The sequence below is a fragment of the Stigmatopora argus genome, chromosome 9 (assembly GCF_051989625.1).
Source record: "Stigmatopora argus isolate UIUO_Sarg chromosome 9, RoL_Sarg_1.0, whole genome shotgun sequence".
NCBI lineage: Eukaryota > Metazoa > Chordata > Actinopteri > Syngnathiformes > Syngnathidae > Stigmatopora > Stigmatopora argus.
The window spans coordinates 12,266,224-12,281,937 of NC_135395.1; the positions used below are offsets into that span (position 1 = coordinate 12,266,224).

Below are 15,714 nucleotides of genomic sequence, written 5' to 3' on the forward strand. Positions count from 1 at the left end.
TAAAACAAGCTTTCCAACTGTTGCCCTATCAAAAGAGTCCGCATCGAAATTATAGTTTTTTTTATGGATGTTCATGTCACTGCGGTGAAACCCAAACATTTTACAGTGGATCTTGCCTTTTATAAAACATTTTAACTATTATCTCTAGTGACAGCTAGTACCTCAAACTTTGTTTTGAATTTTTTTTTCCAGTAAGATTATGTTAAATGTATTTACTTGGGATTACCAACTTCTTAATTACAAAGAGACTGAATGTTCGAATGATTATTAAGTATGGATGTAATTCTCCCCAAGCATTGAAAGAGCTAGATTTTAGGGTCTAAAGTCCAAGTCTAAATTCATTCCACATTCACCATTTTTGCAGCCCAAAGTATGGTTTGAGATGGATCAGAATTTGAAGTCCCTGCGGAGGCATGGCTTAGATTGGCTCACAGACGAAAGGCTTTGGTTACAGCTGCAAAGAGGCTGAATATGGTCGCAACATTTGCTCATAAAATCTGCAGTCTAGTAAAACCAAAGTAGAACTTGTTTGGTCTTTTTTAGTGGCCCATGAATTCCCCCTGATTTTTGGCAGAGTAGACTTTTCATATCAATATTTATTAAAAGACACACAAAATGTTGGGTGTTGTCCCTTTGCCTACGTGGGTTTTCTCCCGGTTCAGTTTCCTCCCACATCCCAAAAAGAGAGTGGGAGAGTGAATGGTTGTTTGTGTCCTTGTGTGTCTGGCAATCAATTCGGGGTGTCACCCACCTACTATCTACAGTTGGTTGGGAGAGACTGCAGCACCCCCCGCAAACGTTGCAAGGATAATCAGTACGGAAAAAGCGGAAAAGCAAAAAAATGACCCAATTTTATGATCAATCCCAGAGTGGAAGGCTAATGCAAGAAGGAAGAAATGTATTTTAACTTGATGTGAGGCAATCCAAGGACTTGGTGAGAGATCATGGGCCTGGCGATTGACAGTTTACACATTGGCCCGTGTGTGCAGCTGTGGTCATTAGAACTACACTGATTAGACACCAACAGGGGGTCTGGGTGATTGGGTATTTATCGTCTGCCAACTGACACAATTAAAATTCCTTTCTCAAGTCAGCCCAGCCTTGAATCCTAAAATAGTCCAGACAACAAACCTCTCTCATTGTATCAGGGCTTTTAAGTGTAGGTGAAAATCATTCTGGGGCTGACCACAATTTTTCAACATTATCCTCACACTCTCATTGTTGTGTCTCTCACTGTGATATCATCTTAGCTAATTATGCAGTTGTGCATGGTAAAGTGTGGTCTATGGTAGAGGTCATCCTTTCTGCAGTAACAAATGTATCTTTTTGCACACTTGGAAGTGTTTTAGCTCTACTGTTGAAATTTCAGGGCATTTTAAATGATAATGACGGAAAATGAGAATTTGATAATAAGCCCGGACAGTGCTAATCTAAAGCGGCTGGGTTCCTCAAACTAAACTACAAGTATGAGGCTGTGAGTTCTTTTCATATATTGCATAAATTTTATAACATGCCAAGTTTACAGAAGCTATTTTTAAGTCATGCCAAATAACACTTGGTCGGAAAAAAAGCGAGACTGACAGAAGCCGCAGCCATTTTGGCTGTAATGTTAGGCTGCATCTAAGTACAAAGGCTTTTGGCAAAATGCTGACATGCTCAATTTAACAGGTATAAGGATTATGTTTTATGGGTGGCCAGTTGTGTCAAATTGCAAAGACTGTTGGCAGGGGGCCGGAGGTGGATATAGGAAGTTATCTGAATTGTAAACATAAACAGATGCATTTTGAAGCATACTATGAGCCTCGTCCTTGAGTAAAAGATTTATAAACGCAGAGCTTATTATTCCTATTGGCATGAACTGGAAGTAAGCAATGGTTCTTGAGATTTTGGTTTGAGTCACTTTTTACATTAATAGTGCATACTCTTTGTGGTATACTTTGGTAAGGTTTGTAAAAGCATTCCGATGACAATGACTCTGATGGCCTATGACAGAGGTGGCGAACATGTGGCTCTCGAGCCGCATGTGGTTTCCGGCCAAAATGAATGTGGCTCTTTGCTTCTTATCATATTTTGTATATACCATTGCTCTTTGCCTCGTTTCATGTCACGTTATTTTTATTCTCTCTTAACACACTCTATGTGAGGGTGGACACTTACCTTGAAAAGAGCACATTGTTGTTTTCTAAGAGAAAGAAAGTGTTATGGTGAATAGTATGGTTTTAATTATGTGTTTGTGTGTGTGTGTGTCTGTTTTGGGAGGTCATTGCGTGATGTGGCTCTCTGACTCGCACAGTTTAAAATTTTTGCTCTTTGTGCCTAACTTGTTCGCCACCGCTGGCCTATGATGATGTTTTAAATAATGCAACTACTACAGTATTTTCTGATATAATTAGCATGCAGGTTTCCTACTAAACTATAACAAACTTGGGCGGTATCTACACATGAACAAAGAGAGCGGATGGAAGCTGGAAGCAAAATTCCAGAGTGGAGAAATATGCATGAATGACTTCTCTCTTTCGGCACTTGGCAATGGTATTGGATAACGACAGATGGTTACCCAGTTACCCCTCTCTTCAAACAAGTCCGGCTGATGAAGACCTCTGAGGACCTAGAAGCAACTTGTCAAATGATGACTCACTTATATGAAAGCAATGCTATGTGGTCGAACAGAGCAGTAAAATTTTTTCACTAACCTTTTATTTCATGTGCTCTAATAATTTAGCACACAAGACAATAGTAATACCATCACGTGATAAGTATTAAATACAGTCCTGTCTCACATGTAATGTAGATGTGTTCGAGAGGAATCCCATTGCCTCCTGCACTTGCTTCTCTCCCTAGCAACCAGACTTTGGCGTGGTGATTGGACTAGCGCATCAGCGGTTGCTATGGCTACAGGAAGCTACATTTTGATGTAACCCCCCCACTTCTAACTGTGTCTCTTTCTTTTTTTTCACAACCTCTGTCTTTTCTTTGTTTTTTTGTGAGTTAAATCTTAGATATATTAAGCCTTCAGACATTGGTAGAGAAAGATGAATGCAGAGGATGAGTGATGGTATTAATTGTGTCCAAAGGGAGGTCTTACTGAATGAATGAAAAAAAAAAACATTGAAAAGGATAGCCCTAAGATTTTGTGTCTTTGAACACAATTTTATCCCACTGGTCACAGCTCGGGGAAGCTGAAAGGAGGTCATGCAAAAGTACACGAGTGATCAGGGTGAAAGGCGGATTCCAAATGTCGATTTCACAGTGAAATTTCCCGTTTTGGTCTGCGTGTACTTCTTCATGCCAAGCAAGCATCAATGTTCCACCGAGTAAACTAGTATTAAACTTTTCTCATACAAAGGACGAGTAGCCCAAAAAGAAAAGGGTTGTCTTAAAGGAAAGGGAAAGAAGTCTGTTGATGGGTGTGGAAAAAGTCAGTGGTGTTCACACTTAAAAGCGATGCATCTGACATTCTTTCCAAAGCGCATGCTTAAATTTTCTTTGAAAAAAAGTGCATGTGATTTGTGTGGCAGCCCAAGGTTGTATGAAACCAGACGATAAGAAACAAGGTGAGCTCTGAAGGCCCACTTCACAGGAAAAATCTGTGATCATCCTTATGCCCAACTATACACTATCCAGCTATAAGGTCTGCTTCAACTCTCGGGTCTGTCGCCCACTGTCTTTTCCAGCTGTCTGGGTCACCGGGGGGACAGTTCTGCTACCCTCCCCGGAGGTATGTCAAGCCGTAAATCAGACTACATTGGTGGGTTAGTTCCTCCAACTCTCTTTAGCGAGGTAAAGGGGAGTGGATGAAGAGTGGCACAAGGCTTGAAACAAGTTTTTCTTTTCTTGGAGAAGTAGTAGTATTATTAATGACCTTATTTGAGTGTCAACTTTTGCATACTATGCTGATGATGTTGACATTTTCCTGCCTGTTTTTTGCAACTACCTTTTTACAAAATCACATGCAGCTTTTCTAGGACAAATTTTAAAAAGCCTTTTAAGACATTTTGTATACCAAAGAATACTATAGAATGGCAGGCTGAATTATTATTACTAGTATACATTTTTTCATGGATTTGTCTGAGAAGAAGAGAATTTGGAGTCATCGAGGTAGTGTGCAAATACTGACTCTAAATCATGGGTGTCAAACCGGTCCAGTAAGGTTCAGTTAAAACTTGACTGCCTTAACTTAATTTAGATCCCAGGTGAATTGATTTGAACCCACTGTGGTGACCTAAATGAAAACTAGAGCTGTATAGACATAACTGTAGAGAAGCAATTATTCAATAAGGTACCCTCAGCCTTTTTGTGCAAATATGAGAGGAATATCGAGGAAGGTTAAAGGAAGGACAAGGAAAAGAGGAAATACCTGCCATAGTTTTACAGTGTAATTTAGGGGCGACAAAATGCACTGTTTGAACTACACCATTTTTTTCTGAAGTCTAAGAACACATCTGACAGAGAAGGCAATTATTTATTGACGTAGGATTGTCACCCTGGTGAAGTGGCACATGCCGTTAGTCTCCGCACACCCTCAATGACAATGTCATCTTGTCCCATGATGAGAAATTGAATTCACGGTTGAGTGACAGTGAGGGGGAGAGGGTGAAAGGACAAGAAAAAAACAGAGAGGATAAAAGATGTCGTAGTAGCTAAGCAAGTGAGCTAAACAAAATCAACCCTTAAACGATGTATCTATATTTGTAACCAGTCATCTTTCAAAATACTGAAGACTACATAAAATTGAAGCCAAAGATGGAATTTTGAAAGTTCAAAGGAACACACAGTACATTTGTGCATGAGGGGGAGTCAGACAGCAAACAATAAAAGCTGTGGAAAACTGCTGGCTATGCAGAGGCCCACATAGGAGAGCACATTATAGCCAGGGACATAGAATTGTCTGGCCACACAATAATGCCCCATTGCCTCACTGAGATGGCTAAAGCTCTGTGAAATATGAAAAGGCAGTTTGATTTTAATCCATAAAGGTTTGCTCAGATTCTAGTGAAGTGTCTCAGAGTGCGTAAAGGTAAAAAAGTGGGAGACATGAATCTACTGTATGTTAGACACAAAGTTATGATGTAATGCTTCAGTGACACAAACAACCCCACCCCCAATTCTTTCCTCTGTTGTCTTCCTGTGTTCACCCCCCTTCGTCCTCTGGGGGACAGAATGGCTCTCTGTGATTGGTTAATAGCACCATAGAGATGCTGAGAATATCCACCAACCAGGGCACGGGTGCCCCATCAGACCGTTACCACAGCAACCCTTAACAACCACAGTGATAGTGCATGAGTGTACTCAAATGCATGCACAAATGTATGTGTGGATTCAGGCAGAATAAGCGTTATGAGAGCGTGTGTTTGACTACGACATGCTATAGTGAGTGGCCTGGTGTCCACCTAGTGGGGATGATATAATATAATCCTGTTGGAATACAGAATGTACGCAAGGTGAAAGATGATTTAAGTAATGATTTCCATATTGCACGTCCGTTTTTGAAACAGTCATAACAAATAGATGAGACACTAACAAATATAACAAAAGAAAAACATAAAGTTAGTGGGATCAAGTGTTCAGAACTGTTCATGTGCAATATTATCTCACTAATTCTATCAATAAAACTGCAAAATCCATTTTTTTCTGTAACATTTTACCATGTAATTCAGTGAGTGACAGGTGTCCAGCCAATCATAGGATACGATGCAATTATGCTACGCAGCCAATCACGCCATTAACAGTACTTGTGCATTACAGTGCTGCGGAGTTAAGTGACGCTATTGCTAAACCTGCTAAAGTGAATGTAAACGTTGACTTCCCAAACCAAAGTAAAAAGTATTAATCATGAAATGTTATTATGACTAAATCATTTATGGATAGTATAAATGTGTGATACTGGTGTGTGGCCATAGCAAGCACTTCTGATGTTGCTCACAGTGGTCTTCAGTGTGCTCAGGGAGTTTGTTTGTATGCCCAGACATGAGAAAAATTACAGGGAACATTGACTGCCACCGATCAACATTCCAAAGTATTATGATGTACGTGTGAATCCTGGTTTTACTAGCTGTCTCAAATCACAACCTAACATCTCATTGTTCAAATCCCTCATTTGTAATGTGCATGTGACTAAAAGTACATTTGTTTCTTAGGTAGCACTATTCCAAAGGATACCAGCTTCAGGCGCCTCAGCACAATGAAAAAAAAACAGTTCTCTTAACTGTCAATGAGGCTTTTTGCAGAGGTGCACCTATTTTTAAGTGTGCAATAAATCAGTGTCATGTTTGAAAGGGACCCTTTTCTTTTTTGTTAGCTTTAAATCCAAAAGGCAAACCACATCCTAAACTATTATACTCTAAGAATTACAATAAAAAGATTATAGTATAATGCCAAAAAAGAAGTGCAGTTGAAAGTGGGCAATTTTGTTTGGGAGGGTGAGGGTTTGTCTGACTAAGCTGGCAAAAGAAAGATTTAATTTCCCACCACCCTCTAGTGTTTTCAGTAGTCTAATCCAAATATATAATTTAAAGGAGAAACATTTTTAAACCTTTAATTAAAGTCAAGCTCTCTCATATACATAAAACCATGCATGAACCATAATTTCTTCATTAACGTCACTGTGCTTGCAAAAAAAAAAAATTGGAATGATGAATACATGTTCTTTTTTTTACCATGCCAGTCAGTATCTCAAAATGTTGGAGTCTATCCAAACTGATTTGCCTTGACACCCTGAACTGATCCCAGATCAGTCACCGGGCACAGGTAGATTGTGGTGGTATACAAATAATAATAATAATAATAATATTGGTTTAACTGGACAAAAACACAAATAATCTCAAGATTTATTAATAGGCACCTTGTTTAACTTTAATTGTCCAATTCCTCAGAATGTCAATGTTCCAAAGGAAAAATAATTCTGATTATTTTTGTCATAATTATATACAAAAAAATGTTCAATGGTATTCCCGATGTACATGCCATGGGACGTGCGCGTCTTTTCCTATTGCACCATAGAAAAAGCTTAGAAACAATGTCATTAGACAGTAGTGCACAACAGGGGAATCCCCTTTGAGTTGGCTGTACTATTACAAGCTACCTTAGCGGGAGTCGAAGTCCCCCGCAAGGCAACTGTGATCTACTCCAATCCTCAGTGTGGACTAATAGCACTCAACATGAGGACTAAGATGGATTAGCAAGAGAATCCACTATTCTAAGCAGTTAAAGCAGGTTGTTTGCAGAAATAGCAAGTGTGTGACTCAGTCCTTGTTTTTGGTCTAATGCTTGAATTTGTCAAAGCAAAAATTATAGCAAAAATATAACAGTCCTAGTTTTTAAAGACGGATTCTTACCTGTGCATGTAAAACACTTGACATGGAAGTGGGTCTCTTGAACTCGAACCACCTCTCCTTTGCACACTTCCCGACACCGTTGACAGCGGATTGGCCCTCTGCTTGACTCACCTCCAATTGAGCCTTGGAGATATGCTGTAGTGGACAGAAAGGCCACAGCGTATGTAAACATTGCAGCCCCAGTACAATTCAATGTACTTTTTTCTTATGGCCCAAAAATGTATTTTTTAACAGTAATCCTCAAGTTCAAATAGAAACAACAAAGTGTCTCCGCTCCCCCATACATTATGGAATTTACACCCAGGGGCCTGGTAGGACACGAGATTTGATGGCTAAAACACCAAATTTAAGCTTGCTAACAAAAACACAATCTCTCATTTTATTGCTTTTGAAAAAAGGATCCCGTTGTTTTCAAAAGACACCCAGACATCTATAAGCAGCATATGACCCAACAGCTGCAGCCATGCTTGCTCATTTCACTCTTCATTTTGCTCAAGGAGCATCCTAATAGTCCTACAATGGTGGCGTGGTATAATGGCAGGATGACCAGCTGGCCTTTCTAGATGCCTAAATAGCTGACTGAAGGACTTTGATGCTTCACTGGTGGCAGCACATGGGCTAGTGTGCTTCAGCGACTGATTCCATTTCCCTGGAGGATTCTCAAAGGGCTAACGGTACTTAAAATGTTGAAGAGCCTTGCACGCCTCATATCCAGACGACTGAGAGCTGTATGATGCTCTGTGCATATAGTAGCTTGTCTCAGTGAACTCCCATGGACTGGAGACAGAATGCAGGCATGAATGTAGAAAATGTAGAATGTATACGGAGGGATGCCCACATAGAAATATGCAAGCTTGTTTGCGTCCAACTCTCGGTCTCCCACACTCAAGTCACGGTTAACCCATTGTTCTTCCCACAATACTAATGTCGCCAGTGGAACCAACTACTCCATCTGATTAGTACCTAGCCACTGGAACAAATATTGACACTTCATTGTACATATGAGAATGCGAGAGGGAAAAAAAAGATACAGAAAGAGAGGAATACTTAAGTAAACCTTAAGAAACAAAACAACAACAGGGATTCCATTAGCTTTAAAACAGCAATAACGTGACCAAATGCAAAATCGTACCGACTACAAAGATATTTTTTTACAGAGCTCAGCCACAATATTGCCAAAACAATACTGTATATCCTCTGCACTGACATAGTTTCATAGTTTGGCTGGGCCTAAGACTAATACGCAAGTGTGACTCATGTTTTTTTTTGTCCTTTTTTCCTCTCTGACCACCGACAGCTTGTTTTTATATATATATAGTAGTTGGAAATATTCATTCTAATTTGCCTGATTTTTATGCAATTAAAGAAATATTTGCTCAACTAGTGGAGTAATGTGTCTAATTTATGTAAGTGGATTCATTCCCAATCAATCCCCATTCAAACGTTCCCGTTAATGTGAGGTTGTGATCATTGTTGATAGCTGCCAAGCAACAGGTGTAATCCCAGACAACACCGTTGGCCAGTGCCCAAAGTGCATCCTGCCTGAGGCTGACAGGTGATAAGAACAGAGCCAGGGTCAGTGCGGCAGACAGCTTCCCCAGAGACCAAGAGACTGCTACTATTTCTGCTTCTGACCTGACAGCCACGGAGAATAGCCTGCTCGGAGCCCAGCCGCAGGGGATGCTCCGGTATTGGTTGAGGTTAGGCATGAAGAGATAATAATGACTAGGACAGGGGTAGGGAACCTATGGTTCAGGAGTCATGTGTCGCTTTTTTGACGGGTACATATGTATTTTTTGCAACAGATCACAATAATATTTTGTGTAAAACATTATTTCTCCCATTATTTTAGTTTTATAAGTTAAGCTTGCTGAGAAATAAATTGCTGATTGCAAACGCCCTACTGTAAGTCGGCTCTGTGGTGATGTGACCAATGAATATACAAGAGTCTGTAAAATTGTATATATGTATATATATTGTATATACCAAGGCACTCTCTTAAATTGAGACATTTAAAATCCCTCAGCATACTAAGTGGACATTTGCATGTTGAATTTTAGTCAAATCTGTTTGTGTTCCAGGACTTGTGTCCGACTCGTTAAGAAACATTCCAGCCAAATTTCAATGAAGTTGGAAGGTTGTGTTAAGCATAAATTAAAAATAAAATAAAAATCATATTCAACTTATTTTTAACTTGATACAGCTCGACAAAAGAGCGTTTTCATGTACAAACTGATTAACATAACTTAGAATTCCAAAAGACCTGGTACAAGTGGCTAAAAACAGAAAACAATGAAATATGCTCATCAAACATCTGTTTTATAATCAATCACATCTTTGTCATCTTCTTAGTGTAGAAATGAACAAATATGAGCAAAGAAAGTCGGGCATGGTAACTATTCCAAACACACTCATCCAATCACTAATACTAGTACTACAGTAATAAACACCTTTGTGTTCTCATAGTCAGTCAACTGTTGTTTTATAGTTAAAACATTTTGCAAAATGTCACAAAACCAGTTTGCTATTTTTCTCACACAACCACGCCTGTTGCCGTTCCTTGAATCTTGGTAACCAATTAAATGGCCACCATAATGCATCAAAAACATATCAGTGTTGATGGAAGATGGAAATGTTGAAATGTTTTGGCTTTTAAAAAGAGCTCGTTTACGTGATTCAACATTTGTTTACCTTGACAGCGTTAAATAAGTTGAAAGAGGACCTGGTATTTGCGGCTGTTGGAGTCACAGTCTACATTGTTTTATTTATTATTGGAGGATTCCAATCTAATTAACATTCACACATTGTGTTCATTGGCCTGACCAGGTCTTAGAGCTAGATGGAAGTCATTGAGTTTATGAATTTTTCAAAATGTAGCTATGGTCTTCAGTGGAAAATCATGGGGTCTCTATCCTTCAGTCAAACCCCACAATTCAGTATTCAACCTTGAACTCAGCCAAGACCTTGCGGGGGAGAATTCATCAAAGCGAGGAGTGTCCATTCAGTGGCACCACTAACATTCTGCTACAGTACAGCGGGAGAGCAAAAGGTTACATTACCACTGACAGTGTGAATGATCACTCAATCTAAGCAGAGGCCAAGGTCATGTAAAAAGGGAACAACGTCATACAATGGTTTATCATACATATTCAATAGTATTATATTGAAAAGGCCCCAAGCAATGTTGCATATGTTAATTCCATCAGCTAACCTTTGCTTAATTTATTTGATCAATGAAAATTAGGGGTGGGCGATAAAGCAGAAGTTGATATCATGATTTTTTTTAAAAATAAAATCACAATATCAATTTCATCACAATTTTTTTTGAATTGTTTATTTCAGTGTTTCACAACTACTGTGTCATTCCCCAAGAAATGGTCCGGCGGGAAATTATCTTCCAAGAAGTCATACATTTTAATAGAGAAAAGTTGTAAAGATTAAAGTCGTTATATTACAAGAATTGAGTCACACATTGTAACATTACATGATTCCAATTGTAATGTACAGGAGAAAAAATGTGATATCATGAGAATTTGGCTGCTTATTTGCACAAAAAAACTGCATTTAATATAATGTTGGGAATTTTAAGAAATACTGGGAGAAATATGTTGTCAAAATACAATATAAAAGTAATTTTATTACTTATTGTTACGTTACTTGGACGGGAAGATGTTCAGAGTCTGGGGACTTCAACATGAAGAATTCGATATCGAAATGCTTTTATTTTATTCCTGTTGATAAAGTCTAGTTGAGAATGACTTTATAATTTTATTATAGGCTACATCGTAATAAAGTTCACGATTTTGAGCTTGTGGTGTGTCTGGAGATTTTTTTCAATTCAAAAAGTGTGCATCAGCTAAAAAACTAGTTGGGAAGCACTTTTTACCAAGACTAATTTAGACTCAATGTTCATCATATAAAAATAGTTCAAATCAGTCAACGCTGTGTAACAATTCTGGTTACAAAGATGACCTCCGGTCTATCATGGCTAACATAGTAGAAAATGCACACGCTTTGAACCACTCATGTACGAACCAGAAGAATGCCGGAGGGAACAGGAGGACACATGTTGACTTACTGTCCCGCCCTAAACTCAGGATGTGTTCATGCCAGCAGAGAGAGTCGTGTTCAATTAGCACGTTCCACCACCATCTGCCTGTTGTGACAGGGCTGACATACACCTCGAGCATTCAGTTAGCAGTATAACCCAGGTTGACTGACATGTTAGTGACGTGTGTTCATGAGCACTCTCCATCGTCACTACAAGCACGTTCTGTGTTAAAAGCTAACTCAATTTTAACTATGTATGTGACGTGAATGAACCAACAAAGATGCTGAAAATTGACCTTTTAATTATTCATTCATTCATCATCCGGAAATCGATCCCATGCTTTCCCACATCGAAGTCAGGCGAGTGAACCACTACACCATGAGGTGGCCTGACCTTTTACATATTTCAATCCAAATATCTTAGTCTAGCGAGTGCCAGCCCAAATAAGAACAGTGAAACTAAAAAATAAATTTAAAAAAAAGAAAATGGGAACCGGGTTCCCTTCTTTCAAATGGCACGTAACTGTATTTGAGTGCTTGGTGAATTCTAAGTGACTGGTAATATGTCTGTGTGTCTCTATTGTGTCCCTATTGCCAAATTGTTGTCAAAAAGGCAGTATGGCATTAATTGTGGGTAGATCTGTGAGAGCTACAAGTATTGGCTTAATATTGTTGGTTCTTACGATGAAAAAAAATACTTTTTTAATAGGCTATGATTGGACAAGCTGCACATTTGAACCAGGGCAAGAAGTGAACTGGAAGTTGTTGAACTTCTACAACTGAGAAGTTCTTGGCTGACAAATCTAAAGAGTCTTGCTCGTGATTTAACAGGAGAAAATGTGTACAAATGCACAACAGAATCCACTGAGCCGCCAGCCCTTCGGGGGGAAAGCCCTGATTCAGCTGACAGGGGATCAGGGTCAGAGTCAGCTGATACAAGGTCCGCTTAGCATCACGGCAGCCCCCGGGGTTATTCTAAGATAAGTACAACAGGGGGCTCCAGGCATCATGGTCATGCTCTACATCACAGTCACAAAAATCCACGAGACAAAAAAACAGGCTGCCTGGAAGACATGCAGCTCTTCCTCCTCCAATGACCATGTTGGAGAAGTGACAGGTGTTTTTTTAAGCACAGGAAACAGCTGAAAGTCTCTGGGGGGGCTAATATTCCTGAGAGTTATCACTTAACATTATAGGCTTCAACTCAGTAGGTATGTATGCTGTAAAAGAATTAGAGGAATTGAGGAGTGGTAGTGGTTGTACTGTGTATGGGTGTGAATAGTCTAAAATGGAGGAGAAATGGAACGAGAAAACTGGGAAAAGATCCCACCACATCCCTACCCCCCACCCAATAAAAAAAGGTCATGAACTTGACCAACCTCGTCTTGTGTTGAATCTGTAGGCAAAATATTAGGAAAACCTTTTAATTTTTGTAAATTGTGGTACCTACTTATGTGACCACTTATCCGTGTTGACTACTTATCTATGCTGACTACTTATTTATTAATTACGTATTTATTTGTGCATTTATTGTTTATTTATTATTTATTTACTATTATTATTTATGTATTATTTATTTATGCATTTATTGTTTATTTATTATTATTATTTATTTATGCATTTATTGTTTATTTATTATTATTTATGCATTTATTGTTTATTTATTATTATTATTATTTATTTATTATTATTTATTTATGCACTTGATGGTGAAGCTTTACATTTCATTATACTTGTATAATGGCAATAAAAGCATTCAATTCAATAATTCAATGCAGCTCACTTAGATTAACTCGCGTATCAGAACTATTTTGTACCAAATAGAATTCGTGTTAGTTCATTTATGTATTAGCTCATACACAACTCCTCATCAGTAACTAATGATCCGATGGGTTACTATCGATCTCCAGTAGTTCTTCTCACCGCTCTACACGAATGGACTTACCATTAGAGCTCATGATGTCCAAGGAGTTGTTAACCAAAACAAGATCTTTTTGACACAAAACAGTCCCATGCACTTGGGCTCGTATATCCAAATTGTGTCATTAAGAATGAATTTCCGGTGAAGAAAGGCAATGATGCTCCTCAGTCACTCACTCCTCGCCACGAATCCAATCCACCTCTGAGAAAACGGGTCATATAAAGCTATCACAAATAGAATAAAAGAAGACAAATCAAATTCCTGTTGTCGGTGCGTGTGGTGTTTGTTCAGCGTAGAAAGGGGGAATAGTTAGAACACAAAGCAGCTCAGCCGAATACACCTTGCCCACATTGTTTCTCCCTGCCGGTCGGCTCACTGTGACTGCCACTGACAGCTCGCGCGTCTCTCACAAACAAAGTCTGCCACATTGTCACAGCTGTCCTTTTCCGGCAAGTCTTTTCAAAATAATGTCCGCACCTTTTCACCTTGACGTCATAACAACGAGGGACTCGTGAGCGTCACTTGAATCAAAGATCAGTGCAGTGATAGTCATAGCTAAATAAAGCGACAAGATTTGCATATTTAAATCATTTAAATATGCAAATTTTGTCTTTTTCTTTAGATGTTAGCATGTATTTACACTTTTCCTACTGTTAGATTTCGGGGAAATTAAAATTGTGTTTCCTCAATTTATTAAACTGTATTAATTACCCTGGGAATTGCATGATAAAAGTGTGGGCTTTCGCTTTTAATTCATAGTTAATACAACAATGTAAATATTTCACACGGTATTAATTTTCTGTCCACACAAATTATATTCATTTTGATTAAGTTCGAAAATAACTAGTGAATATCAATGAATGAATTAAAACTAAAATTACTCACAATCCTGGGGGTAAATCGCTGATCACTTCTTAAAGGGAAAAAAAGAAAAAATATAGTAATAGAGTAATAATGTGTATAGAAAAATGCAGGTCAGCCTATTTGCCAAAGCTTCTATTACATTGCCATCTCCTGGAATATTGGTGTAAGCAAATTAGTTTTCATTCAGAGTTTAATTGTTTCAGTGTGTAGTACCTAGACTAGACTGTAGACCTAGACCTAGTCCATACATTTTCTGTTCCTCCAATGCTTGAGTCTGTCTTCTATGAATATTGTGATCAATTGCTTTGCTTTTGCAATAATACAAAAGAACATAAGAAACATAAATGTATACACGTTATAGATTGAATGACTACTTTCAGTAAGTGGAAGTGGGAATTTATTGATTTTCTTTCTTATGTGTGCCCTCTGACCATTTATAGCGAACAGCCCAGTGTCCTTCCGTACAAATAGACGTGTAAGGTATGGGGTGTGTAGATGTGAGTTTTCTCCAATAATCCAACCACTGCTTCCAGAGGAAGCCCTTCTAGTGAAACTCAAAGGAAACTGGACAATGGGTCAACGGGATGTGAGTGCCGCCGACTCTTCTCCATAGTCATTCACATTTGCTCCTATGTTATGTTGCTTGATTTGTTAAGTCACATGGGTCAAAGTGGCGGCCCGGGGGCCAAATCTGGCCCGCCGCATCATTTTGTGTGGCCCGGGAAAGTAAATCATGAGTGCCGACTTTCTGTTTTAGGATCAAATTAAAATGAAGAGTATAGATGTATATTAAATTTCTTGATTTTCCCCCTTTTAAATCAATAATTAAAAATTTGTAATCAATTTTTTTCTGTGTTTTTAGTTCAAAAATCATTTTGTAAAATCAAAAATATAGTTAAAAAAGCTAAAATAAACATTGTTTTAGATCTATAAAAAACTGAATATTCAGGGCTTTTAATCCAGTTCTTTTAATCCATTTATATAAAAAAAATATCTAAATATTATATCTAAAATGGTCCGGCCCACGTGAAATCAAGTTGACGTTAAAGCGGCCCACGAACCAACCCAAATCTGACACCCTTGCGTTAAGTCATTGTTTGATTCCTGCATGCATATTTGTGGTTTCTATAAATAGTCAATTACAATATTTTGAGAGTCAAACAAAGATAGCTACTTGAAAATATGAAGAAAAAAAACCTGGTAGCTGCAAAGGATTTTACCGCATTTCACTGTGTACAACAAGTATAGTTAATTAGTTTTATGTGTTAATAGTAGTATGTGTCAATTCTCTGTGTTTGTCTATGTCCCCTGGTGGCCCCAAGTGCTGACCATGTTCTGTCATTTCTGTGCACAGCATACATCCTAAAGACTGACAGTAGAAAAACAGGAAGTTTGCCTTCCTGTGCAACGAGGGCAGCATGGCAGGTCAGGTTAATACAGCAAGACAGTAAAGGGAATCATTCCCATTGCTATTACTGGAGTACGGCCCTGCCTTTAAAAAAATCAATTCTTAACCTAATGCATAGAATGCCATGCATTTTATCT

At 38.5% G+C, this 15,714-nt stretch overlaps 1 protein-coding gene across 6 annotated transcripts in view; it reads right to left on the reverse strand.

The window, feature by feature from the left end:
* The window catches only part of ablim3 (actin binding LIM protein family, member 3), a 30,907-nt gene extending 17,185 nt beyond the window's left edge, over positions 1-13,722 (reverse strand). For all 6 annotated transcript variants that reach the window (XM_077609822.1, XM_077609821.1, XM_077609820.1 and 3 more), the window contains exons 1-2: positions 13,330-13,722; positions 7,335-7,469 (exon numbers count right to left, since the gene is read on the reverse strand). In XM_077609822.1, the coding sequence (XP_077465948.1) occupies positions 7,335-7,469; positions 13,330-13,342 (148 nt within the window). In that variant the 5' untranslated portion in view covers positions 13,343-13,722. The remainder of the gene's footprint in view (positions 1-7,334; positions 7,470-13,329) is intronic.
* Positions 13,723-15,714: the final 1,992 nt, after the last annotated feature.